Source organism: Lissotriton helveticus, chromosome 3_1 (genome assembly GCF_964261635.1).
Source record: "Lissotriton helveticus chromosome 3_1, aLisHel1.1, whole genome shotgun sequence".
NCBI lineage: Eukaryota > Metazoa > Chordata > Amphibia > Caudata > Salamandridae > Lissotriton > Lissotriton helveticus.
Window position 1 is genome coordinate 115217301 of NC_136061.1, and position 27982 is coordinate 115245282.

The window sequence follows — 27982 nt, forward strand, 5'->3', positions numbered from 1 at the left end:
TACAGAATTTAATGGCATCTTTATTTATTGCTTGGTCTTTCGCAACCCACCAAAAGTCCAGTTGCAACCTACAATCTGTGAAACCCTGTTCTAGCAATCTGTTCCTCTCTTACGCACACAAACATCCAACAAAACACGTTACACAAAGCTCCTAACAAACACTCAGCCCAGACTAGATGTGCCATGTTGTCTGGTATTAATTAGTGTCTAGCAATGGTGGCTGTCACCAGGAAAGCTCAACACAAAGAGTACATTAGAAAGACCATTGTACAAACAAATATCATAATCACATTGAACATACCCCTTTGGACACCATAAACAAATGCCTATGTAAAACACTCATGAACAGCATACCCAATCAATCAATCAATCAAAGACATTTATAGAGCGCACTACTCACCCGGAGGGTCTCAAGGCGCTAGTGGGGGGGGGGGGAGGGTGCTGCTACTGCTCGAACAGCCAGGTCTTGAGTTTCTTCCTGAAGGAGAGGTGGTCCTGGATCAGGTGGAGGTGGGTCGGAAGGGAGTTCCAGGTCTTGGCGGCCCAGACAACCTCCCTCCGCTGGATAAGGGACAGATGCACCAACTTATACTAGCAGTGGTGTAGCCAATAGGTCTCACCTTTGGTACCTACTGGTTTTGCAAATGCCTTTTGGTGATGCTGAAGTGCATCAGTAAAAGAAAATAATGTTTTTAGCTGGTACTATTCAGTATGGACAAAAAAAAAAACAACGGTCTTTGTTGGGAGCCACATCATTCAGTAGGTGTGCAAGCCTCATTACACATGCTCACACCTACAGAATGATGCAGGCGCTACTTAGATCAGTCAATAAAATAAGAAATTATAAAAAGCAAAGTTGTTTTTTTGCAGACGGCTGCAAGCAATTTGCTGCCTAGCCCTCATAATAAATATATATGAAAGAATATATTTAAACTAGGAGCAATGGAGGTGGGGGAGCGGGTGGGGGGAGCATATAGGGGTAAACATCAGGGAGTGGGAAACATGCCGGGTGGCACACAGAAAAAAGGCAGCAAATGGGAGAGCAGTCAAGGAAGACAGTAGCATGGGGCGTCAGTCAGATGCAGGGAGAAGTATACTGAAGAGGGAGCGAGCAGCAATGAGAGGGATAGAGAGAGCACACACATATACAATTCCCACACAGCACAGGTGTGGGAATTTTGGGCGATTGTAGGGGTGAGAAGATACACAAAAGGCAGAGAGACAGAAAACACGTGCACGCTGTTGGAGTGCTTGACCAAAAAGAAAACCGTAGTTCCCTATAAGTGAGCAGTGGAAGTACACAAGTCAGTGAATCAAGAGGATGTTAAAGAGGGTGTGCTCTCGGGGAGGGACAAATTCAAAATGGACAAGGACTGCCATCCAATAAAAAGTAAGCAAATGGGAGAGACAATGAAGCCAACCAATGGACTCACTCTAAGCTCCTGTAATTTCTAATGCCTACAAAATGTCTCTCTCAGCCAAATATATGGTGCTGTTTGGTAAGATTGTCCTAAAAATAAAATTACACATTGATAGACGTACGCCTCCTGAATAAAACAAACACAAAACAGAGAGATGCATCAAAGCAATATCCGTGGCAGGTCTTCAATAGTCAAATCAGAATCTGTTGTGCAATGGAAACCTCTGAACTGCTTGGAAAGTTACTCCTAGACTATAGAAAGTACTACTAGACCACACATACTGGTGAAAGGGCCATAAAAATACCAACATACATTTTAATAAAGTCTATTACATGCAGAAGAAATCAATTTTATGGTCTGCATTGAATACTTGGTGAATGGCATTAGAAATATTATCACTGCAGTATTTTTTCAGTGATGCAGCACCGTGATGGGTAGCTTTAGGGAGGGAAGTAGAACTAAAAGACATCTAGCGCATAACACCGGAGCACTGACCCTCCGTTCCACTCTCCAAATTCATGTGGGTCTGACCGTTATCCCTGTTCACAGCAGCATCCCAAGAGAAATTAGAAGAACAGACACTGATAAGCAAAGAATTGTTGTATTTTGTTTGTACAAAACGGCTACTTTCCCGCCTTTTAGGACATTCTCTGTATATACAATGTACATCACATTATTAACATAAGTTCCTCAACTCAATATGCAACAAGACATTCGTCTTCTCAATCTCATTATTCATAATCGAATGATCGAATTACTGCAAAGGTCAGGGTGAGTTTCATTCACTCCCACGTCCAACATGATTTAACTGCGACACTTTGGGCAGCTCTGCACTCATTTGCTAGAAGTGTTATTCTGCTGCTGCTGCTGTTCTGCCAGGGCCTGCTGCAGGCGCATTCTCTTCCGGGAGTAATGTTGCCAGTGAAGGATCTGCTGCTCATCAATGAATTTGGCGCACTGAGCATTGACAAGCTCTTTCCGGAAGTGTTCGTACTGAAGGAGTTCCAGCATGTGCAAACACTGAGGGTACCTTAAAAGAAGAACATAAAAAAGTAGTTGTGAATTTTTTTAAAGTGGCAGTAGTGTTTCAAAGGTGTACCTTGAGATATCTACAGACATTCTCCATAAGGGCACAGTGGTAAAGGTACTATGTTGGCACGTGGTGTAAGAAGGGATTCTGGAATGTTTGGAGGTGGGGCAGCCCTTACAGTACTCTCGACGGCATGTGTGATTTTAAAGAAAACGCACAATGCTGCACAAGTCACACCCTTAAAGACAGTTGGATTAATGGAGTTGTCCACATTATTTAGCAGTGGCTGCAGCCTGCGTATTAGTATTCACATTTCCGCCATCTTTGGTAGAGAAAAAGGGAAGGCCCAAAAGGGGTCAACGCATAATAAAAGGGCCACAACTTGTACTGGATTAACAGCTCATGGAGAAAGGGGCATTAGGATGCATGTAAACTTAGGAAAACTATTCACTAAAAGGGAAATTCAAAACAGCTTCACTTTTAAGATGAGATTACTTTAAAAAGATTATTATTCTCAATAACTATATTAGTTACCATAACGTCTTCCTTTGCAAACAAACAAAAAAATACCTAGATGAAAGTGGCACAATCCTCAAAAAAAAAAAAAAAAAAAAAGAGTCAAAAAGTCACTTCTAATGATCAATACCAAGGATATCGAATACAGCGTCCAAATCCGTAAACAAATGATGCCTTTGTGCAGCATAAAGGAAAACCTATTGCTAAGCTCCGGCTTACATATGAGAGCTAAAGAGCCTAGTGGATAATGTGAGAGAAATCCAGTTTTGCAGCGTGTCGCAAATCAGAGGATTGCGGCACCTGCTAGGCTGAGGTGAAATCAAATATTCAGCAAAAATGATAGTGGGTACTATAAAAATAAAAACATTCAGTGTGCCTAATAGAACGTGCTCAAGGAAATACAAGAGCTCCTGTTGGAAACCTCATATGTGTAAAAGGAGAAACAAAACGACCCTCGATTAATCTTTGTTTTTACACCATTCTAGCAGGGTTCACCATTATCAGTGAAATCCAGGTTCTGGAACACTAATTAAGCAGGGAGACTGTGCTTAGCTGCCCAAATGTGAAGCAAACATACTAAGAGTCTCACAGCTCCCAAATAAACCGCAAGCTGGCTAAGGCTACACAACATACTTGTACTCCTTACCCCTGAAGTGTTACAAACCGACTCAGGCTGTGGTTGCTTGGTTTCCCCAAGTCGTAGCCTTCTACCTGCGCCTCCACAGGAGCAGGCAATCTAGACTATAATACCCAAACAAGCTGTTGTTGAAATTCTGTTTGTGATCCAGATAGATGCACACCCAAGAGACCGCAGCCTGTTGCGGGTCCTCTGAAGCACTTGTCCCATCATTTGTTTCCAACAAGCATCCTGGACAAGGGTCGGATTGCTACTCATCATTTTTCTGTTTAAATCTCACCAGGCACTTGGTGGAGTAAAGTTGAGATGACCAAGACCCAACAGTTCATACTTTAATAGAGCACAGCGTGCTAGTGAGTATCCCCAACATCAAATTCACTACCTGCAACACCACATTTCTATCCTTCCAACAAAAGCTGCACTGATATTTACATCAGCCCGGGCTGCAACACGGTTCAGTTTTCCTTTCATTGGAACTTTTTTATCATTCCTCTCTGGGCTCTGACATGGTCACCAGGCATTTAATTATAAAGCCCATCCCAGAAAAGTATCTTGCTTACTATGAAACAATTTAAATAATACTTACTTGAGGTACTTGGCATATTCCGGCTCTTTCCAGTACAGCAGGTATTTCAGATAATTAACAAATGCCTTATCTTTGAAATACCCTCTTTGGGCCAGAACTAGGAAGAGAAAATGCAAAAATGTCAATTAAAAGGGTTCTACACAAAAAGTACTGATGAATAATGCTGGCCTTTCCCCCAAAGGGAGACCATGTGGAAAATAGCCCATGTGATTCATATGATTTTCAATTTCTTTAAAAGGGAGCACAAAATCACCAACAAGGAACAGGGGCAGCAAAGTAGACTTTTTTTTCAGGAAATAAAGGAATATAGTGAATGAAATTTGAAGTCCGTGTCCAGACCTGTCCCACCCACCCCTCTCCCAACTCCCGCCATCTTTTGATTGAAAACGTTCACGGATGGCAATACTCATAGAAATCAGTGGCCAGTAATAATGCTCAATCAGTCTCCAAGTACAATTTCACATGGTCAGGATTTTACTGGCAATAATTAAAAACAGAGTCAAAACTGATTTTTAGGCGCACAACTGTATTTTATAATCTTATAATTGTCCGATATAGCCACGGCTTAGCTCCAAAGAGCAGCAGTGGTTCACAAAACATTTAAGCGCTGGAGTACAGACGTAGTATGATTTGTGGGGTCCAGTTCATATTGCAGATTAGAGAAAACAAGATGTGATGAGGGAGGAACGAATGCAATCAGGACAGCCATGCACAGGGCTTTCATATTCAAATTACACAAAGTCGAGTCACTGACAGATAAAGCAATTTGCCCCAAATCACAATTTTGGTCAGTACCATTAGAACAAATTGTTCCAAGTTTTAATATAAGCAGCTTACTCTTGAAACCATACCTCTCCTCTAAAAATGAACTGAAGTGACTTTCATATACCCTTTCTAATACTAAAAACTGGACTGCAGTGTATACAGAGTTTGTTGCAATCAACACTCACACACAAGTCAAATTCATATCGTGGTATGATTTAGCTACTCAATTTTATGTCCACTCCCTGTTTAAACAAAAAAAAACGCTTCCCGTTCGTACACGTGAAGAACATTTAACTGGGGTTTGAAGTGCATATACTTACAGTTAAGATAATTTGGGTTCGCCAAACACTGAACAAATTCCAGCTCCAGCTGAAACCGGATTCGAGTTTGCTCATCTAAATAAAAGGAGAATAGCGTCAAATAGAGGCAGACAAGAAACGAAACAGTGTTAAAAAATATCAGAGGCCATTCTGACAAACACCATATAGCTCTAATCTAGAATCCAGAGAAGACAGAAGTTGAAGATGCCAACCCCGTTGGGCTTGGAACTGTTCTCTTACAGGAACACCAGCAAGAACATTCAATCCCACTGAGTTTGCTAGCAGAGAACAAACGGACAGAGAAAAGCCATTCCAATCGTATGTAAGGCTCAGGCGAGCCAGTGAGCCTACAATCACTTCTACCTCTACCTCTTCAGAAGAAACTTCATGGTCATAACCGAACACAAGCTGCTTGCCCCACTATAGCATTAATCAAGGGAACTTGACAATTTTATCAACTATGCATCGAGAAGTCGGCCTTCCAGCTCCAACACTACAACTTCAAGGCTAAATACAGGCCTGGGGCTGCCAATCCTGTGGACTGCCTCTATAGACACAAAACTGGGAGCACCACAGAAGACCTTCACGCGACAGATGATATGGAACATTTTGTATGGCCTGCCCCAAAACAACCTCAGCAGAAGAGACAGACCATACCACAAGCATGACCATATGCATGCAATTGGCAAAAAGGTAATTACTAGAAGACCAACGGAAGACATTACTTCAGGGTCACAGAGCTCCCCAGCACACGTCTTCACAGAAGGGGTGTGCACAGAACCTTGGCTAATGGCGAGTGCCGACTGTGCAAGCGGCATGTTTTTCTATCACCACCACATCTGAGGATCTCACAACAGAGGAAGTTGCAATTTCAATGGAAATTGTATTTTTAACCGCATCGTTGCGGCGGCTATTCCGCCGCCGCATGCTGGTGACGGAACCGCTCCATCATCAGCCGCGGTTGGGCTGTGCTCATGACGGAGCGGTTCCGTCATGGCCCTGCCCGCTCAATAGAACGCCCAGCGCAGGCGCGGAATCCGCGCCGCGCAGGCGCGGCAGCCGGGCCATGATGGAACCGCTCCGTCATCAGCACAGCGCCACCGCAGCTGATGACGGAGCGGTTCCGTCATCAGCATAGAAAGGGTTAAAGCAAGGGCTCACCCAGATACAATGAATAAGGAGCAATAAACTGTACAGATTTTTCTTATGATGGGTTTTATTTTAATGTAAGTAGTTTAACCTTCAGTCCTCATCTTTTATGATTCAACTGTTATTGGCATAGCACAAACCTAGCTGTGCATGTTACTTCTTGTGAACACTCTCCCACCACTGAGAAGCAGTGAAGTCCGCTTGGACAGCTTCCCATGAGCAACACTATTGCGCAGGGAATGCTGGGATACAGGTAAGTATGCAGGTAGCTTGGGGTCACATAGCGACTATCTTAAGTGCATTACTGCATGAGAAACAGTAGTTGCTTAACATGAAAAAAACTTTGCTGCATTGTAATAGAAATATTACACTCTTCTCAGAGCTACACCCTAATAACTTCAGGACTATTTTCACGGAGCGCGGTTGAACTATCACTTCAAACAGTAAAAACCTAATTTCTGGAAGTTTACCACGTAATACCTTGTACATAGCACTTTTTTGCACAAGGAAATTACAGACCCATCACGTTTCATATACCTTTGATGATCCCTATGAATTTTAGAGAGCTGTTATTTTAGTTAATTGTGTTAACTTAAGGTGCTGTTAACATGTCTCAACTCCCATCATTTTTCAAAGACACTGGAGAACCGCTTTTGCCATGGAAAATCTTTTTGATTCTTATTTAGTGGCGCTTGGTGGGGACACATTTTCAACAGTAAGAAAACAAAGTGTACTGGCATTGAAGGCAGGACCATGTATTAAGCCTGGAAGAAATATCCGTAGGTGGGGGTTGAAGGTGAATCTCCTGGCATTATGCAATGTCTGTATGGTCACCACTGCTGATCTCATGGGATATGTATGTACCCGTGAGGATAGTGCTGGCCTAAAAAAAAAAAAACATTCAGAAACATGTGACCAGACCTGCAGGTTTACTGACCTAAAAAATTTACTTGTCCTAACTGCTTTTGGCCCACAGACTGGTCTCAAATTGTGTTATCTATGGCAAATATTTTAACTCACCGAGCCTCCTTTTCCTCCATTATGAAATATAAGAGCACATTCAAATATGCAAGTGCAGCATGTCTACTGTACAAAAAAAATTGATTTAATAGCCTAACCGTGTATAATAAAAGTCGAGACCACATATGGGGTACACCGACTTTCCTTTTCGTTCACTAAAAGCATTACCATCGGGTGGGGGAAGGATTGATTCTCAGTTCATGTTTAAAAACTGTCACTTTTAATAAATAGTCTCAATGCAGTGATGTAATCTGATGTGCTAAGATTAAACTTCCATATGTTAATGAAATACAATTTTTTGAATTCTGAATACACCATATCATATTACAATATGATCTTTGGCGTATGATTTAAATGCCAAATATTTTTTAGGCTCGGCTTGTGCTATCAGAAACAGAGTCGACCCTTGGCTCAGCTCGCCCTGCTAATTTGTTGGCTCGCCCACCTGTTCAGAGCAGTAGGTGGGCGAGATGCAGTAAAAAAAACAGCAACAGGGATCTCTGGGGAGAAGGGAACTTAAAGCTCAGTTATAAGAACTAACGGGGAACCACTAACAACTACATCAAGTGTTTAAGAAACAAAAGCAGTAGTTCAGCATTGCGTCTCTGCAAATAACAAAATTCAAGGGTGATGTAAGTAGTCAGTGGTGAATTCTGGTAGCACACCATCACAAATATATTACTAAAGCGCCATGTGGTAGTGCACTCATTTCTATACAGTTTAATTAAAAGGTATTCAATTTTTTGTGTACGAGAAAAAAAACTGACATTCTTTCGTCTTTCTTTTCAGACTCCTTGTACCCCTGCTCAATTATCAGATAGTTCACTTTACAAACTCCTCTAACTTTGCAGTCAGACACAGAAAACTAAACGCCAACCTCCAGAATTAAACAAGCAGCAATTAGTAAGAAGACAAACTAACATTTGACCTCGGTCTTTGACTGCAGAGCAAATGAAACAAGATAAGAACAAGATTTGCATTTGTATTTATTGCTCATTCATTTTCAGAATATACAGATCACTTGTTCATTGCTAGCTCAATCTCTATGTCCAGAATGGACTACTGACCACTAAAAATAGCTCACCCTGAATAAAACTGACTTGCCATTACTAGTGGGAGAGTAGATTCTATTTATTTATTTATTTATTTATTTTTGCCATTTGTTAAGCGCACGATTACCCTTAGGCGTCTTGGCGCTAGTTTTCCCTTAATCATCCTGAAAGCTCACCATGTGCTGAACAGATTATTGGTCAAACAACCACGTCTAAAGGCCCTTACGGAACAGTAGCAAGGAAGGGCACATCCTAATATGCAGGGGTAGGGGGTTCCACAGCTTGGAAGCTGCAACCGAAAAGCGTCGGTCTCCCCAAGAGACAGTTTTTGTTTGAGGGGTGGCTAGTAAATTTAAATTAGCCGATCGAAGCTGTCTGTTTGGTTTATAGAAACTAAACTGATCCATGAAGTACCGAGGCCCTGCATCGTTCAATGATTTATATACAATACATAGGGATTTAAATTTTATTCGGTTGGGGATGGTCAACCAATGATATTTCCTGATGGTGCTCGCTATGGAGGTGAACTTAGGGGTCCCAGAGAGCAGACGTGCAGCTGCATTCTGAATAGTCTGAAGCTTGGTGGTCACCCTGACCTGAGCATTTAAAAACAGACCATTGCAGTAATCTAAGGACGATAATACTAAGGTAGTGACCAGGGTTTTGGCAGCGGAGTCCGGTAGAAATGGGAGAATTTTCCTGATCAGCCTTAGCTTGTGGTGGGCTGTTGCTGCTACCTTGTTTGCATGAGCTAAAAAGTTGAGGTCCTCATCAAAGATTATGCCCAAATTCCTAACTTTAGCAGCCGGCGTGGGGGGGGTCACCCATCGCTACAGGCCACCAAGTTGCTGACCAGTCAGGAGAGAGCGGTCCAAAAATGAGCACCTCCGTTTTTCCGGTGTTCAACTTAAGGCAGTTTGCTGCCATCCATTCTTCAATGGCTAGCATTCCACATTGAAAGCGCTCTGCCACCTCTGGTCCATTGTTTTTAATAGCTAGGACCAGTTGAGTGTCATCGGCGTATGAGGTTATGCTCATCCCATATGCTCTGATGACATTGGCAGGGTCCGACACGTATGTATTAAATAAGGTCGGACTTAGGGATGAGCCCTGTGGAACCCCACAAGGGAGCGACATCTCAGCTGATTGATATGGACCCAGGGTGACTCTCTGGGTTCTGTCAGCCAGAAAGGATGCGATTAGGTCCCTTGCAGTAAGGAGGATGGCTCACTTTCCGACACGGTTGAGTAAGATCTTATGGTCGACCGTGTCGAAAGCCGCGGATAGATCCAGCATTACTAGGATTGCCGTCGCTCCCTGATCCCTAATGTTCCTTATATCATCGGCAGCTTTAATTAGCGCCGTTTCCGTGCCGTGATGTTTCCGGGAACCAAATTGGGAATCATCCAGAAAGGAATGTTTCTCTAGATGTTCAACTAACTGGTTATTCATGGCCTTTTCTATCACCTTAGCTAAGAATGGAAGGCTTGCAATAGGCCTATAGTTCTTTAGATCTGATTTATCAAGGTTTTCTTTTTTCAGCAGGGGCTTCACCAGAGTGTTCTTTAAGGAATCTGGGTAGATGCCGGAGGTAAGTATCGAATTACAAACAATGGTGATGACCGGGATGAGGGTGTCCATCACCGGGGAAAGTGCAGATAGAGGGCAGGGGTCTAATGACGATCCTGATTTGATGTTGGAGACCAGCGCCTTTATTTGGTCTGTATTGAGTGGGTTGAACTTTATCAAGGCGTTGGCCATAGGAGGGGCCAATGAGTCAGATATTATGGGCCGCGAGGAGAAAGCCTGGTAGATATCGGCCACTTTCTAAAAGAAGAATTTTGCCAATTCATCACAGAGGAATTGGGAGGGGGGTGGGATTAGATCAGGGGTGTTGCCCGACAGGGATCTGGTAATGTCATACAGCTGGCTAGAAGAATTTTTGGCGTTTTCAATTTGAGCTGCGAAGAAAGTTTTCTTAGCTTCTGTTATCATGGTTTTATAAATGCTCAAAGATTCTTTATACTTTGCTTTGTCCTCCAGGTTGTACTTTTTTCGCCACTGCCTTTCCCTATTTCTATTCTGCTCTTTTTGTCTCCTTAGTTCTTCTGTGTACCATGGTGCGGTTGGAGTATTTCTATTGCTTGATAATGTCTTGGTTGGTACCAGCAGATTAGTGGCATGGGCAATCCAATCATGATATTGTTGGGTAGCAGTTTTTGGGTCTGTGAACGGCAGCGGGCAAGTACTGTCCAAAAGATTTTTTAATTCAGTCTGGTTAATGTTTTTCCAGATTTTGACCAGTCGTGGGGTCTGATTGTTACTCATATTCTTCAGTTTTCCTCCAATGTTAAGTCTACTAAATATCACATAGTGGTCGGTCCAGGGCATTGGTTGAATGTTAGATATATGTAGGTTCTTCATATTGGAGAATATGCAATCTAAGGTATGACCGGCTTGATGTGTCGCGTCTGTAATCAATTGTCTTAGTCCCCATGTGGCCATATCGGTGATGAGTGCTCTAGTGTCCCTATCATCTTTTTTCTCCAGATGGAAATTCATGTCCCCCAATATGGTGAACGACTCTTCCATAATTAAAGATTCCATTAAGGTACCCATATCCACTAAAAATGCCGCCCTTGCTCCCGGTGATCGGTATACCAGTATTCCATTGAAACTGATCAGGGGAGTAAGCTTGATGGCAAACTGTAAGGCTTCACATGTGTTAATCGGAATGGGGAGTATTTTTATTGAGAACCTTTCTCTAGCTATAATTGCTAATCCTCCACCTTTTTTCCGTTGTCTATTGTAGATTGTTCAAGGCCTGTAGCATTTAAGCGGTGTGAAACTATCAGCAACGTTTATGTATCTATGGAGAGGAGAAAATCTAATGGAGTGGCGTCACCAACATGATATGGGAATTACACTGAACCAGATGCCCCTGACCAACTTATGATGGTTGGCCCCATCAGTGAAGAAGAGGACTTAGTTAACCATATAATGCATGTGTTGGGAGGATAAACTAGGACTGATAAAAAACAATATTGCCCTTAAGAAAGGTGTGATAATTGTAGTGCATTTTAAAGTTCCTTTTATGATGCTGGAACCACTAAAATATGAGTTGAGTATATTGAAAAATGCGGGAGTGATTGAGGATACAGCGTGTCCACAAAAGTCGGTGCCAGTGGTCTTGGCACGCAAGGATGGCACTAGAAATTTTCGTATGTGTGTGTGTGTGGACCTTCAAGACCTCAACAAGGGAACCTTGGTGGATGGCAGCCATTGCCCAATATTTTGGAAGAACCTCCTTTGCTGCGTGGGGTGCAAGTTTTCATTTTTTTCAGTGTTATTGTATTTGTTGTCCACCTATCACCAGATTGCTTTAAGTGAAGATTCCAAACCATTGACTTCTTTCATCACCCCACTGGTGGCTAATCATTTTGTAAGAATACCATTTGGCTTGGAGTCGGCTACTGCTTGTTTCCAGCGTTCATGAGAATGGTCTTTGAAGGTGTGCAACCTGTCTGGTTTTCCAGGATGATATACTGATTTATGGAATAGATAGGTGAAAGCATGCGAAGTCCTGTCTGAAGTTACATGAAAATGGTTTGACTCTGAAAAGAAATGTGTGTCAATTCAGAGTAGGCGCTTTGACATATATGGGACACACAATTTGAGGAAAGAACAAGATGAAAGCCAGATTTGGCTCAATCAGTAGTTAAAGCTCCTCTCCCTGTTGTCAAAGAACAACTAAGGTCTTTCTTAGGGCTGTTGGAATACTATGACGAATCCATCAGAAATTTTGATTTATTGGTTCATCCCATGAGGTTGCTCTTGAGGAAAGGGGAGTAATTTAATTGGACTGCAGAGAGTTCCGATGCGTTTCAGTAGGTCTAGAGCAAAATGTCTAAATGAGGAAATTTGTCTTTGCATAAGAAGACCATTTTGATGACTTGATACCAGTGTTAAGGGGTTGGGAGCTGTTCTTGCCTAGTTAAATAACGGAGAGTAAAGAAAAGTTGCATTTGCTTCACGAGCTTTCTAAAGGGCTGAAGTGAACTACTCTGTAATTGAAGAAAAAGCCTTAGCCTAGCCCTGGGCAATCATCACTTCAACTTCTTTTTGTGAGGATAGCCTTTTCGTGTTAAGGGTGTTCATAGGTCTATAGTGCAGGTATTTACAAATACACACATCCAAAGTGTTACCACAAGGATTTGATTGTGATTGAAGGGAGTGAGTTCAATTGCAGAACATGATTGTTCTAAAACTTAAAGTGTAGACTATTTGTTTATTTTACGGTTGTACCAAGATGATATTGTTGAAGGGTCTTTAACTGTAGTGGATCAGGAGTCAATACAGTCTGTGATGCCCAGACCAAAGCTGTTAGGGAAGATGCCAATGGAGTGGAAGTATTGTACTTGAAAGGGATGGAGTACATGGTAAATGGGTGGGTTAGGTGTGAAATTTTGAGTTCAAGAAAAATGTTTTAGTGTAGTGAAAGATTGTTGGACTTGGCATTGTTGGCTAAAGTTCACTTGAACTATTTGCTTTCCCCCCTAAACTGTTTTCCTGACAGAGAGCTGTGAAGATAGATGCTGTATGTACTTGCCACTGCTAATCAGTGTGCAAGTACAGATGTTCACTGTATAAATTGTAGTGGTATTTGGTTGTCTATGATTGGTAGGTTTGCCTTACTAGCAAGATTCCTAAGTGACGTTCACTGTGTGTGCCAGATCTAGAACTAAATAAATGCACAGAGAGGGAACACAGGTCTTCGGTGTAGGGCCTGCGTGCATTATGCTAAATTAGCATGTTGTCCTGACAAGTGCTACCTCTTGTCAGGCCTTATTTTCCCTTTTTAATACACATGAGGCACCCCTGTAGGACGTCCTGTGTAACCTCTAGGCAGGGTGCAGTGTAGGTAAAAGGCAGGACCTCTGCCAGTGTGGGTGCTAGGCCCTGACAGTGGACAATACTCTATTTCATTTTCCCTGGTGAAAGGCCATCCTGCCCTTAGGACAGAATGGGGGAGGCTGGGTGTAGTATTGTTAGCCTAGTTTCCCAAGATTTGGAAATGGAACAGTTGACGTTTGGTATGTCTGAACTCACAGCGCCATAACGCATCTTTTTGGGTAGATTGTTTTGTTGCTGTGTGTCCAGAAACCTCTGTTGGAAAAAATGGCCGAGCTAGTGCATTAGACCTTTTTGTGTGTCTCAGCAGAATGTGAATTGCCTGCCTGGATCTGGGAGAGGTGAGAAAGGCTGAGGGAGGTTGTGTCCCAGGGGAGGGGTGGAGACCACACCAGGCTGCCCTGTACCTGGAGAAGGAGAGGCTTTGCCAGGTGAAGAGGCCTGGTTCAGAGCCATAAAACAATAGACCCATCTCCCTCAGAGTGATTAAAGATCCAGGCCTCCAGTATCAAAGAGAGGACGTGACACTGGGGGCGGGGAGATACGCAAGACTGATTTAGGGAGGGGTCGGGGACCCCTGAGCACAAGGAAACTTCAAAGATAATGAGGGGTATAACTGGAAGAAATGTAACCCCAACACTTTGGTTGGGTTATGTTGATGTCGTCGAGAACGGTCTCGGTATCGTTAAGCAAAGTGCTGGGAGCGCTTTGAAGACGCCGTGGACTGGTCAAGTCTCTGGCGGCTTTGAGCTGTCCGCGATCGGGAAGATAACCTCCGCCTCAGGAAGAGTTGCTGAACAGGCTGCGGGAGACACTTGACCCTTGCTTCGTGATCTGGGGCTATTGGGCAGTTTGTAGCTCTTCACCGAGGAGAGACTGAAGGGGCGCAGCAATTGGTCGTGCCCCCCCTTCATCCTGAGCAGGACTTTGCTGTGTGCTGTATCCTGTACCCCAAGGGCCAGAGGTGAGCGGGCTCCCTATTCAGAAACACAGGAACATAAAAGTTTCCAGGAAGTCTCAAGTGGCGCGATGATGGGAAAGTGTCGCGGAAGCCTGAGACCTCCGAACTTGTGCCCAGGGTGATCGTGGGCACCCGGAGCGAATCAAGACTGACGCGCAGGGTGTGTTGGAGCACCTGTGAATTGTGGGCATTTTGGAAGAGAGCCGAGATTCAGGACGTGCAGGGGGTTCGTGTCGCAGTGCAGTCCAGGCACTAGTGAAGAGTGCCGGGTCATCTTGGGCACTAAGAAGGAGTAAGTCTCTGACACGCGGGTCGGTGTGTGGTGGTGCAGCCAGGGCGTTAGTGGAGAGCGCCTGGTACCTCGTGTGCACCAGGAGGAGAGGTGAGACTCAGACGCGCAGTGTGCGTGTCGTGGTGCGACTCAGGCGTTAGTGGAGAGCGCCTGAAGACCGTGTGCACCAGGAGACGGAGTGAGTCTCGGACGCGCCACCGGAGGTGCTGGTGGGGAGTACCGGGGAGCGAAGAAGTCTTAACAGCGCTGGAGAGTAGTGACAAGTGAACAGGCCCTCGTAGGCAACGTGAGGTAGCACCAGCGCCATGTGGAAGGAGTTTGTGCTGAACGTTGGCGGCCCAGACCGGTAGCCCCGCAGCTGAACTACCGGCCCGAGCGCGCCTTGTCCGTGGTCACAAGGTTCTGAAGTGAGGCCAAGCCGCTGCAGCAGGAGGGGAGAGTGGGGTAGCGACCCCGCCAGGTAAAGTGGATCATCGGCTGGTGTGGGGGCCCGGAGGGACACTATCTCAACCTCTCGCCGCTGGCAGCTGGCAGCTGTGTGCACCTGTTGCTTTGGCCCAGATCTCGGTCCGTGCTGGTCCCGGACGCGGCAAGGGCCTGGAGTGGAACTTGGGTGTCATCGTCGATCCGTGTTGGGGGCAACCGGTCACACAACTTCTAAAAACAGTCGTATAACACTTTGCATATTTTCCGCTAACGAACTATTGAACAACGTCGGACACTAGAGGTGCTTAATAAACTCATGGGTTAGTGCGCTACGCACTATGTTATGTTTCCCTTGCAGGATACAGGATCATAGCATAGCGTACTGCGTTGGTTGTTTACTGCACTGTACTAAATTGCACTGTGACGCATTACCTTATTCCTTCCTTGCACAGGGCATGCTGGTGGCGATATGCATTCCATTGTTTTCCTATCGCACTGGATGTAATTGCAGCGCGACGCATTGCTGTATTCCATCCTTGAAAAGGGCATGCTGGTAGCGAACAGAGTTGCATTATCTTGTGTTGACTCAGTACATGATCTTGAGGCTACGCATTGCATTGTTTCACTGTGGTACTGTACAGGAACCCATCGTTAAGTAGTGCAGTATTCCCTGTATTTTGCAACGAGAGTGAATCTAGTGATACGAAGTACCTAACCTGTTGAGAACGGTTAAAAGTCAGCGTAACTGTTGGTTAGAAGCAGTGGTTGGGGATTAGAACCGCCCAACCCACCGGAAACAATATTACACAGTGTATATATGTGGGAGTTGTATTGTGTGGTCATTTAGTACATGTTTTCATATAAAGTATACTCGTTTTATACTAACTGGTTTGGAGTACATTTGTGGTGACATCATTGGGATAGCTGTGGGCGTGGTTGCACATACTAAACACTCGTGCCTTGGAGATAAGCCTGGCTGCTCGTGTCTAGCTACTAGCTGTCTGGGACAGTATCCTTTCTTGGCTTAACGTGGGAGCTGGGGAGGTCCGGGTCGCGCACTTGACAAAAACGGTGTGCGGGGAACGCCGGCTTCTAACCAAGACCAATTACATTTGGTAGACTGCGTTCTGTGTAGCGGTCTGTGGAAGGTTCCACCAGAAGCTGTGAAAGAGAAGGTGATGAGCATAGCTCATGAAAGGGAACTTAGGAAGCAATTTAACAATAGAAAGGTTGAGGGAATCATATTGGTGACAACACATGGTTGGGATGTTAGAAGTGTTCCTGATGTGCAGTCAGAAAACAGCGAGTGGTAACCCAACCACTTGTACCACATGTTGGGATCCCAGAGGAGCCATGGAAAAAAGTGTGATGTGGACATAATGGGTCCTTTTAATGAACTTCAGCAAATGGAAAGATGCGCGATTGTGTTAGTGGGCTACGCGATGAGGTTGCTCCCGGTGAAATGTGGGGGGTCAGTAACCACGTGATATCGAATTTCTATAGAGGAGTTTTCTAAAGAGCATATGCCAGAAAGAATCGTTACAGAAAATGGTGAACAATTTATTTCCAAAGAAATGTATCCATTTTTGAAATGGTTAGCTATTATGCACCAGCGTACAGCATTGTATTTGCTGAAAGCTATGGTTTAGCTGAAGTAATTAATAAAATGGGGAAGGCCAGTGTCCAAAGAGCTTCACAATTAAGAGTTCCCCTAGGTGGAGTTTTGAGGGAAACTTTGTGGGCTAACAGGACTGCAACCCACTGTGCACCTACCATATCGCCTTTGGAAGGGATGAAGAATAGAATGGCAGTTTCAAAGTTGAATCCCAGTTGGGTACTGATGAATCACAAGGTGAGTTCTGGGAAGGTAAGGAGTAGTTCAAGGCATAGATGACAACAACAGAAATACAAAGGGTGGTAAGATGTTCACAAAACAAAGAGTAGAGCATGGACTGTTGGGGACAAGGTTTGTGTAGAAGGGTTTACTTGCAGACATGGGCCCTTTTGTAATCAAGGAGGCGAGGAAACATTTTGTAGTTGTGGATTACAGTTGTGTGTAGCATTGGTGGTTGGTCAAGTGTGCAGAGAATGTACGTAAGTCAACTACCAACTCAGAAGACAAGGCATTGGGTTTGAATGGTCATAGAAATAGTTGCATGAATACAAGTCGACAGCTGAGAACAAAGAAGAAATCAGGGTGGCTGAAAGATTTTACCTGACCACTTTAAGGTTTGTGTAGTTGATGTGGTTCCTGCATCACTCATACCTGTTTTGCTGGCACTCACGCAAAAATAATGACAAATGATGAGAGACTTTGTGCAGTACTAAGAGACTTTTTTGTTACCATTGTTTGTTTTGTATGTCTATTATACGGTTAGTAAGGGATTTACTGTGCTACCTGGCACTACGTAAGATACATATACACAAACATAACTATGTGTATACGTCACCATGCAAATAAAAAGGACTGGTGCAGGCAGTGCACCAGTCAGAGACCACCAGAGTGTCCCGGTGTGAGCCAGTGCTCCCTTTGTGTCACCCCGCCACGATGTCCCATTTTATATAATCCTGGTTAGAAGCACAGCTATTATAGGATCAGTTAATGAGATGAAAGATTAAACCAGAGGGGATATTTATTAAGGCTTTGTGTGGGGGTTTGAATGGTGCAAAGAACTTTGTCACATTATTTACAATTAAAAATACTGTGGGTGGAAACTGTGAATCACCATGTAAGCTCCAGAGCACCCCTTAATATATAACCTTCCAAGTTTCACAGGTAAACGCAGGCAGATCATGAGGTGTATGGCAATAGCAGTTTTAACTACACATATTCCTGTGTTGTTTTGTTTTCTGCTGCTGTTCCGCTGCTGCATCTTCGTTGTGCTCCTGAGAGCTTGCCGTCACCCTCACCATCACAGGACCTGCAGGGCTGCGAGCGTGTTGTGGGCGCAGGACTCAAAGTCCCAGGAGCGCCCACAACTCCCAATCGTCAGCAGCTGGGACGCTATCCCTGCAGGCTCCTCCCCTGGCTGGTTAGTTGAGGTATAAACCCGCCTTCTCTCTTCAAACAGCGGATTCCTGTGTTGTTTTGTTTTCTGCTGCTGTTCCGCTGCTGCATCTTCGTTGTGCTCCTGAGACCTTGCCGTCACCCTCACCATCACAGCTAGCGGCCCCCGCTGCGCGGGTCCCGCGTCGCCTGAAGGCTCCTTCTAACAGCGCTTGACTCTGAACTAAGACTTTGGGAGGTAGGACCTGCAGGGCTGCGAGCGTGTTGTGGGCGCAGGACTCAAAGTCCCAGGAGAGCCCACAACTCCCAATCGTCAGCAGCTGGGACGCTCTCCCTGCAGGCTCCTCCCCTGGCTGGTTAGTTGAGGTATAAACCCGCCTTCTCTCTTCAAACAGCGGATTCCTGTGTTGTTTTGTTTTCTGCTGCTGTTCCGCTGCTGCATCTTCGTTGTGCTCCTGAGAGCTTGCCGTCACCCTCACCATCACAGCTAGCGGCCCCCGCTGCGCGGGTCCCGCGTCGCCTGAAGGCTCCTTCTAACAGCGCTTGACTCTGAACTAAGACTTTGGGAGGTAGGACCTGCAGGGCTGCGAGCGTGTTGTGGGCGCAGGACTCAAAGTCCCAGGAGCGCCCACAACTCCCAATCGTCAGCAGCTGGGACGCTCTCCCTGCAGGCTCCTCCCCTGGCTGGTTAGTTGAGGTATAAACCCGCCTTCTCTCTTCAAACAGCGGATTCCTGTGTTGTTTTGTTTTCTGCTGCTGTTCCGCTGCTGCATCTTCGTTGTGCTCCTGAGAGCTTGCCGTCACCCTCACCATCACAGCTAGCGGCCCCCGCTGCGCGGGTCCCGCGTCGCCTGAAGGCTCCTTCTAACAGCGCTTGACTCTGAACTAAGACTTTGGGAGGTAGGACCTGCAGGGCTGCGAGCGTGTTGTGGGCGCAGGACTCAAAGTCCCAGGAGCGCCCACAACTCCCAATCGTCAGCAGCTGGGACGCTCTCCCTGCAGGATCCTCCCTTTCTTTTTTCGGACAGTATAATTGCAGTATAGAATCCCGCTGCGCGGGAGCGCGCGGGAGGGCGCCGGGAGAAGCCCGGGACAAGGGCGGGTCCGTCTGAGGCCGTCAGAGGCCGAAGTAGGCTGGGCTGGGCCCCCTCTCTTAGATTTTCGCCTCATTCTATATTGTTTATTTTTGTTAAATTTCTGTTACAAGGTTGTTTATTCTGTTTATTGTATTGTGCTATTTTATTGTTTAAACTTAATAGCATTTTCCCTAGTTTAATTATGACGGCAAAAAAACTCCGCTCAGGTTGCATCCTAGTGGGGAGATCTGGATCTAAAACTAAATCGAACCCTTTACGTAATAAAACTTCCTCCTCATTACTTTTGAAAGGCCAATGCCAACTTTTTAATCTCTGGGATAAAGGGCAGGAAAAGGTGGTAGAGCCCGGCCCCTCTAGTGATACCTTAGAGGATAAAGTTCCTGAGCTAGCAGCAGTTATTAGTATGGATAACTCTATTCCGGGCTTGGTTTCTATCCAGCTTCAGTCCGGTTCTCTCTATTACGATTCAGTGGAGGCTCTCCCTTTGGTGTCCTCCGGCGCACAACAGAAATTGGAGCTTCCTTGTGTGACCTTGGGTTGTAATGTTAGGAGATCTGACAATACAAGTCTCCCTCAAGTTTCTCAAATGGTAGCTCCTAATTCTTTAGTGAATAATATTTTTTCCTCAGTTGTACCTTCTAAGTCTGCTATCGCAGAGGGCGATTTTACACTCCCTGATATTGATCTAACAGCTCATAAAGGTTTGCAGAGACCCTCTCAGGACACTGTCCATGTTGACCTTAATGTAAATGAAGCTATAACAATTTCGTCTCCTTGTCCTCTTAGTAGTACTCCCTCAAATAAATTGGATTTTTCTTTAGCTCAATTAAACTTTAATTCCTGTTCTGGCCCCAATTTGAATAATTTACCAGTGAGCCCTGCTAGTCCTCATGGGAAGTTAATTTCCAACTCTTTGTCCTCCCTGGAATCTTTAATTTCTTCTATTTTGAGTTTACTTGAAAAATTTGTGGGAGGGTCGGAGTGTATCTTCGATACTGTAACTCAAATCTTAAGAGTTCTTTTACAGACTAAGAGTGGGACAGTTTCTGACTTTCTTCCAGTGCCAGCTAATCCTGTGGAGATGTTAAATAAAAAAAACCCTGGATGGAAAGTTAATATTAGCTCCAGTCAAAACGCTGCCTGATCTTGAAGGTCAGAAAATAATCAAACCAGCAGTAACATCAGCTGATGCTAAGGCTCTTAAGGTGGTTTCGGCCGGAGCTAATTGTATAGTTACGAATAATGATGAGATAGAGGTGATACCTGTTTCCCCAGTTATTCAAAATTCGGAAACTCCCTCTCTCTTCCCTATATTTTCGTCTCAGTCAAAAAAAGAGGATGATGCTGTTATAACTTCCATTGGAACTTCTGAAATGATAGTTTCCCCAAAACAAAAAAAGAATAGAATAAAAAAGAGAAAACCCACCCGAAGATTTACTAAAAAAAGGCAGAGGAAACTCTTGTTCGAAAAAAATTTGGAACCAATATTAGAAAATTCCGCCTTGACTGAGCAGTCCTCTGTTATCCAGGAAGATAGGATTGTTGCTCCTAAGGCAGTTCTAACGTCCATAGGGTCTGATTTCATAAGTTCCACAAACCCCTTTCACCCTAATATTTTATTACCCCCGGGTACTCTTTGCCCCTCTTCTCTCAATCCCTTAGCAAGACCTTTTCTAGGTTCTCCTACAATTGCAGCTATTCCGTTGGTGCCTACTAGGGAAAAAACAAATGTAGATACATTTTTTCTTGAGTTTTCGCCATTATTTGATACTGACTTAATTTTAAACAGATCCGCTTTACTTAGCTGTTTTAAAGAGATTGAAGGTTTGAAATTAATTCAAACCTCAGATCTGGATGCGGTACTTCTCCTTAATACTCCAGCAGGGACAACTGCAAGGGTGAAATTTCAGTCTAAAGTGGTGCTAAACCATATTTTGCAGTGGGCTGAGGAGCTCCAAATTAGAGGAATTGAGGTTATTCCATATGTTATGGAAAAACAAAGTCAAAATGCACCCTCCAATTTGTCTTCTTTTAATACTAATTTGATGCCTTTTGATTTGTCCTCAGCTAGATCTGAGGACTTAAAAATATGTGTGTCTAAAAATGAAAGACAAGTTCTCTACAAAAATCCCCCCCCGCTTAAACAAACTCTGATGGACGATCATTTTAAATGGAGTTGGCTACCAGGAATTCTGTCTAGTAAATCCTCTTCCTGTTCCAAACCGCCCTCTAATTTTTAACAGCAATTTGAAGTTTATTTCTTGCAACACAGCTGGTTTTAAAGATCATAAGGAAAAACTGCGTTTCTTGTGTTCCCTAGATGCAGACATAATTTGCCTACAAGAAACGTGGGTGGAAGATAATTTAATATTAGAAAAAGAGTACTTTGTCTTAGAAGTTAGCGCAATTCACTCTAGGAGGGGTCATGCGAAGGGCGGATTAGCTTGCCTTTTATCAAATAGAATTAATTGGAACTTTACTCACTATCCTGATCCCGATAAACTGTTCCAGGCAATAACTTTAAAAAATGTATTTAGGGATTGCCCTAATAGATCCCTTGTTTTGATAAACGCCTATATCCCCCCAAATTGCTGCTTTAATAAGGGTTTAACAGCACTCCAATCCTTTATAACTAAAATAATGGATACTTCACCCTCCCCTTATGTATTAGTACTTGGGGACCTGAATTGTAATATATCTAACTGCGGGCTTGACTTGTTTAGAAATAAACTTAGGGAAGAGTCTTTGTTTATACCTCAGGCCCAGTTCCCAGCTAATATTAAATCCAATAAAAGAGGTAAATCTCTTTTGGAGGGTCTATATAACATGGATTGTTTAATAGTAAATGGGAGACTCCCTTCGGATACCCCGGCAGCTTTTACTCATAACTCTAATAAGGGAAACTCTATTATTGATTATGTAATCACAGATTGCGCTTTTTATTCTTCCTTGAAAGATCTTTTGGTTTTAAATACTAATCTCAGTGACCATAATGTGCTGATGCTCTCGGTTTCCCTCAGCCCTCCTATGGCGGATTCTTGGAGCATCGATACGGATATGGTAAATTTTGGTTTACATTCTGGGAAATGTTACTGGAATTCTGGTTCTTATGAGAACTTAGTAACGCTTTTAAACTCTACTATAGAGAATTTATCCTGCTGGGAAGGGAGGGTACTAGTGGGATTTGCAGATTTTTTAGAATCAGTAACTTCATTAGCCAAAAAGAGTTCCCCCGTTAAAAAACCCTTAGTAGTCCCCCAACCGCTTCGGGCATTAAATAAAGAAATAAATAAAATATTAAGGGGGCAATATCTATCTTTTAGGCAGGAAGCTAGTCAGAAATTAGCACTCTTAAAAAGAAGGAGATCCCGTCTAAAGGCTAGTTTGAAACGAAATAAGGAGGATTCCTTATGGATTCAGCTTAGGGAAGCTGCATACAACGGCAAAGCCAAGTCATTTTGGTCATTAATTGGCAAAGGATGCGGTACTAGGGTCAGCCCCACGCCTATTGCAATTGATGAGCAGATTTGGGTCCAATTTGTTGAGAATTTGTATAGTAATAACAATCTTCATTTAATTAAGGATGTTTCTTACGTTAACTCTCGTATGTATGATTCCCCCTCGGAAAAGGAAATAGAATTTGCCATTAAAAATATGCGCTCCTCTGGTGCGATGGGTCCCGATGAGGTTCCCATCTCTGTTTTAAAACAACAGGCGGAGCTATGGAGCAAAATACTTTTTCCTGTGTTTAATTTCTGTTTTGTTAGTGGAATAGTCCCCCCCTTCCTGGAAAGGGAGTATCCTTGTCCCTTTATACAAAAAAGGGGCAAGGGACCTCCCTCAAAATTATCGTCAAATTGCCTTACTTGACGCTATCGGTAAGGTATTTGAAAAATGCATTCTCACTTTAATCAACGATTGGGTAATTGAGTTTAAAATTCTGCCCTTTGAGCAAACTGGTTTCAGGCAAAATCATGGAACGTTAGATAACTTGACTGCTCTCCAGGTTATCACGGAAAAATATGTGAAAGTTCGCGGAGGGCACGTGTATGGTGCATTCATCGACTTCTCCACGGCATTTGATAAAGTGGACAGAACTTTGTTGTGGAGAAAGCTATTCGACCTAGGGATGCCCCCCTTTCTTATTACATTAATCCGTGCTCTTTATTCAGATACCTGGTGCAGAGTGCTTCTTGGCGGTGAAAGAGGTTTATCCAGAATAATACCCACATCCAACGGGTTAAAGCAGGGGTGCCTTTTGGCTCCTTTGCTTTTTTCTTTATATACAGTTGATCTTCCTCTGGCTCTCTCAGCATGCTCGGGTATTGCTCCGTCCTTGGGGGGGACCCCAATTGTATGCCTTATGTATGCTGATGATATTTTGATTCTCGATCTAACCCCAAAGGGCCTGAATAATCGCCTGCAAGCTCTTCATGAGTATGCTGGAAACCATTATTTGTTGATAAATACTGAAAAAAGTAAAGTGATGTGCATGTCAGGAAGGAAGAAACCCAAATTTTCTAACTTTCCATGGACAGTAGGGGGCCAAAAACTGGAAACTGTGAATTCTTATACCTTCCTTGGTAAAATTGTGTTGAGTAATTTAAGTGAGAAAGCTCATATGGCCAATAATTCGCGGAAAGCTGTTGCGCAGGGAAAGAGTTTGGTATCCTTGTATAAAGCTACAGGTAGAAGGCATTTCTCTATACTATTAGATGTATTTAGAGCAAAAGTTCCTGCCTCCCTTCTTTACGGAATAGAGTTAATTGACCTAAAAAATTGGAGCGTCTTAAACTCCGCGGAAGGAAAAATTTTACGCAGTTTATTATCTGTTAGCACAGCGAACTCAACTCCGGCCATAAGACAGGAACTCGGTTTACGAAGCAGCTGGGTCCAGGGACTAGCTGGTATCGTACGCTGGGTTTCCAGTCTGGCAAGGAGTGAGCCTAACACCTTAAGACATCTTTTAAAAAGGGAGCTGTTGGGAAACTTCAATAATTTCTCATCGATTGTAAAAAAATTTAGATTCGCTGTGGGTCAATTGCAATTGGATACGGATGTTTTATTTTCTCTATCTTCTTATCAATTAAAATCTCTTTTGATATCCTCTACGTGGGAATTAGGTTTCAGACTAGATAGAGATTCGCGGATGGTGAAAAAAGGCTGTACGCCGGTTATTGAGTCCTGTCTTTTGAGGAAAGCTCAACCCTATATTCAATGGAATATTCCTCATGGCGTTAGACGCCTGATGTTCTTAGTAAGACAGGATTTGCTTCCGTTGAAATCTCTTCATTCCAAATGGTATGGCCTGTCACCGATCTGTGATTTTTGTCAGATGTATGATCAAGATTTGCCCCATGTCATCTTCGTTTGTCCAGCTTTGATGCCTTTTAGGCGAAGATGGTTAAGACCAATTTGCCTCCAACTTAACATTTTGTCTGCTACTGCTTTGTGGGCGGCCTTGATCTCCCCGCCAAATGAAATGTTTTGTTTTAAACTGTACAAGTTTTTTAAGTGTTTTTTGGATTTGTATTAATGCAGTGTTCCTGATGTTATAACTATCTTTGAAAATTTCTTGCTTTTCTGTATGTATATTTTATGTCTTTTATGTGGACCTCGTAAAGAGTTCCGTTATCATAATAAACTTGAACTGAACTGAACATATCCCACTCTCTATCCACCTCTTTTTATTCCTTCTACCTTTCCACCTATAAGACTTGCCTCCTATTTCTTCTCTCTTTAGTCTTTGAATGCACTCCCATTTGAACCTCCAGTTCCTACCCACATTTCTGTCCAAGACTCCTCTCAACCACTTTCCCCACTACTCTTGGCTAGCTGCACAAGTGCTTCAAGAATTAGTGCTTAATGTCCAGCCTGTCAAGTATCACACATGGGAAGTAAGTAACACATTTGGATATTATATCTGTATCATCTCACTAAATACATATTGGCATGCTAATCAGCAAGCCTAAAAAAAAACAAGGAGACACCATAAACTATTTCAGTTCTGCTTCCTAACACAATGTAACCTCACAGCCAATCAGGAGGTTGGTTACAGAATGATGCGCCATGTCAGAACCTGTCTCTAATTGGAGACAGTGCTGGCTTGTCACCGCATTCCTTGGACTGGTCTGTATAAAGTTTAATGTGCGTGCATGTGGGGCTGACATGGACCTGACACTGCCCTCGGGCTCTCATCTTGGGCCATGGAGTTACAGTGCAAACCCTGCTCATATGCCGGACTGGAGCCAAACAACGAGCAATCTATGCAGCTTAAGGTCAATGACTGGTGTGCAGCCAATACTATTTGCATCAAGACGTTACCAGAACTGCAGTGTGATAGGGTGGCTTGCATGAGATGAGAAGCTAGGTTTTTATGGAACAGTTGTGCACCTGTTTCTTTCCTGCATTAGGTCTAAAAACTATTTTATCTGCAGAAGCGGAATGATTGTATTTGTGTTCTTACTAAACAGTTTTTTTTTTAAGTAAGTAAACCAGTAATACAATGAACGTTTTGCTCCTTTTAATAATTACACATCGCCAGGCTGTACTTGTGATACTTGAGAGCAGCAGTAGTTACCTTATGTTAGTGCATTCTTACAATGACCGGACTACATCTGGGGTTTGGTATGTTTTCACCGAGTGAGGTTAGTTGTTTCACTATTGTTTTATGTTGGTTTTTGCTTCAAGCAGTAGGACTCCTGAAGTTGTATACTTTCAATATGAGTGAGAAACAGATTTAGTTGCATTCTCCGAGTAGATGTACCTGAGCCATAGAGCTCCGCAATCGGATTAAGGTGCAGTAACAAAACCTGACTGTGTGGAAGAAATAAGGAGGGACTGCAGAGGAATATTACTTTATAAAATATTACACATTTCTTTACTATGAAGGGACGAAAGCAGTGTCCCATAGTTTTTCATTCACATATAAACAATGCACAGTCCTTTTTCAAACTATGCACATCTTTCTCATTTCTGGTGCAAAAAATTGCCCATTTCAGATAGGGAGGTAAAAACTCTTCTCAGTGAAATGGCTAGAGTGGTTAGTTTACCCATTAAAATCGGTTATGAATTCTACTCAAAACTTAGGAGGTGTGGGTATATTTCCCTACCTCTCCAAAATTCCAGAAAACAGAATTAGAAACCGAATATTACTGATTCGTATAGGCATTGAACCCATTTGGAGTATCTGTAGGCTTTGGAAGAAAATTTGCCGTGATAAAAGGTTATTAAATATGTGACCCTTGAGTCAAATAACACATTTGATCCTTGCTTGACTATATTTTATAGTTATAAGAAAATAAATGATTTGCCCTATTTTTAAAAGGCATTGAGTTTTATCAAGTACTGAAGCATAGGAGCACTTTATTTGCAATGAAGAGTTTTGGCACTGGGATTGCAAAATGTATTATTGCTATACAGAAAAGTAATAATTGATGTAAAAGAGTTAAATTTTAAATGATACCATTATTCATGGGGGAGAGTGGCGACCAATGCCACTAGTTCCTGAAAGTGGACACTTGTTTCTATTACAGAATAAACATACAAATCCAATACATTTCCAGATGAAAACTACAAATGTCCCTTTTCCATCACTGAATAAACCGAAGTATATTTTGTTAGTAACAAATTAAATAAACTAGAATTCTGCCAGTATACGGGGAGTATATTTTTTTAACTGACACCACTAATATTTCAGGACAAATATGTTAGTAAAAAAATTTGGGTCTTCGTCAAAACATCTGCAACTTTTTAAGGCAGTTTCAAGACCATCACTGTTCACAAAGGTTCATTTCTGTAACGTAAATCATTACATGTACCTAACTGCTTTGTTCTATATGAAAAAAAGTATCACTCAAAGAGTCAGGCATAAAGCAATACAGTGTCACACAAGCACACTGAGAACATGTGAATGGCAGACAATGTGGAAACTTGGAACCTATGGCAGCCTAGTAGTCAGGATTTCAATCTAAAGCAAATCTGCTGATCTTTGCGGCACATCCTTCAACAACCCCCAAAACCTATCCAGACGTCATCTCTAGTCAGTAGTGTTACATCCCCTTTCGCATACATATCCACTTTCCTCTCCCGTGATCAGGCTTTTTGTGAGCGAATAATCGGATACCTGTGGCATTTTTGGTTTATTACGCTCCTTTAAAAACGTCATGCCCCGTTCAAAGATGGCCGCCGCGTTAGAACACTCGCATTGATAAGGAGCGAGGGAAAGTAAACTCCGAAAAAGCCAGCGGTGGGCTACTAACTACCCATATTAACTTAAAGCTCCCTTTTAAAGATCCTTCAATTAAAGTCACGATTGACCGATTCTTCAGTGAGCTCATAGGACAGAGACACTAGGCAGTGATCTTCAAAGTCACCGCCTACTCAAACCCATGTACACTGTCTCTACTACCCCATGTACAATTACTGCGTCACAAGGACACTTCGCGCCCCACTACCACAGCACCTCCACCGAGACCCCCAACGCATGCACGGCGCGGTCACACCACAGTACCTAAGATCACATCCGGCTCCTCCATGATGGTTCTGTGCAAAGAGAACCAGAAGGAACACAACGCAGGAGCCCAGTGGAAACAAAAGAGGGACTAAAATCAGCGACGTCCATGAAGATGAAAAGAGGACAAAAGACCTATTGAGACATAACAATGCCAGTCAAATAAGTATAGTTTAAACTTTAGCGCGTAGGCTGACTGGCTGACTCGGTGGCAGCGGTGCAGGCTATTTTGATCACCTGTGTGAGGCACTTCACCACAAGTAGCTGTGCATTTAAGCAG

General features: G+C 43.4%; 1 protein-coding gene across 1 annotated transcript; it reads right to left on the reverse strand.

Moving 5' to 3' along the window:
- On the reverse strand, positions 1-27809 carry MED31 (mediator complex subunit 31). The gene is made up of 4 exons (XM_078679334.1): positions 27703-27809; positions 5276-5350; positions 4191-4287; positions 1-2451 (listed from the first exon to the last, which is right to left on the reverse strand). Exons 1-4 carry the CDS (start codon positions 27725-27727, stop codon positions 2256-2258), a joined length of 393 nt encoding a protein of 130 aa, XP_078535460.1. The 5' UTR covers positions 27728-27809; the 3' UTR covers positions 1-2255.
- Between the last annotated feature and the right edge of the window lie 173 nt (positions 27810-27982).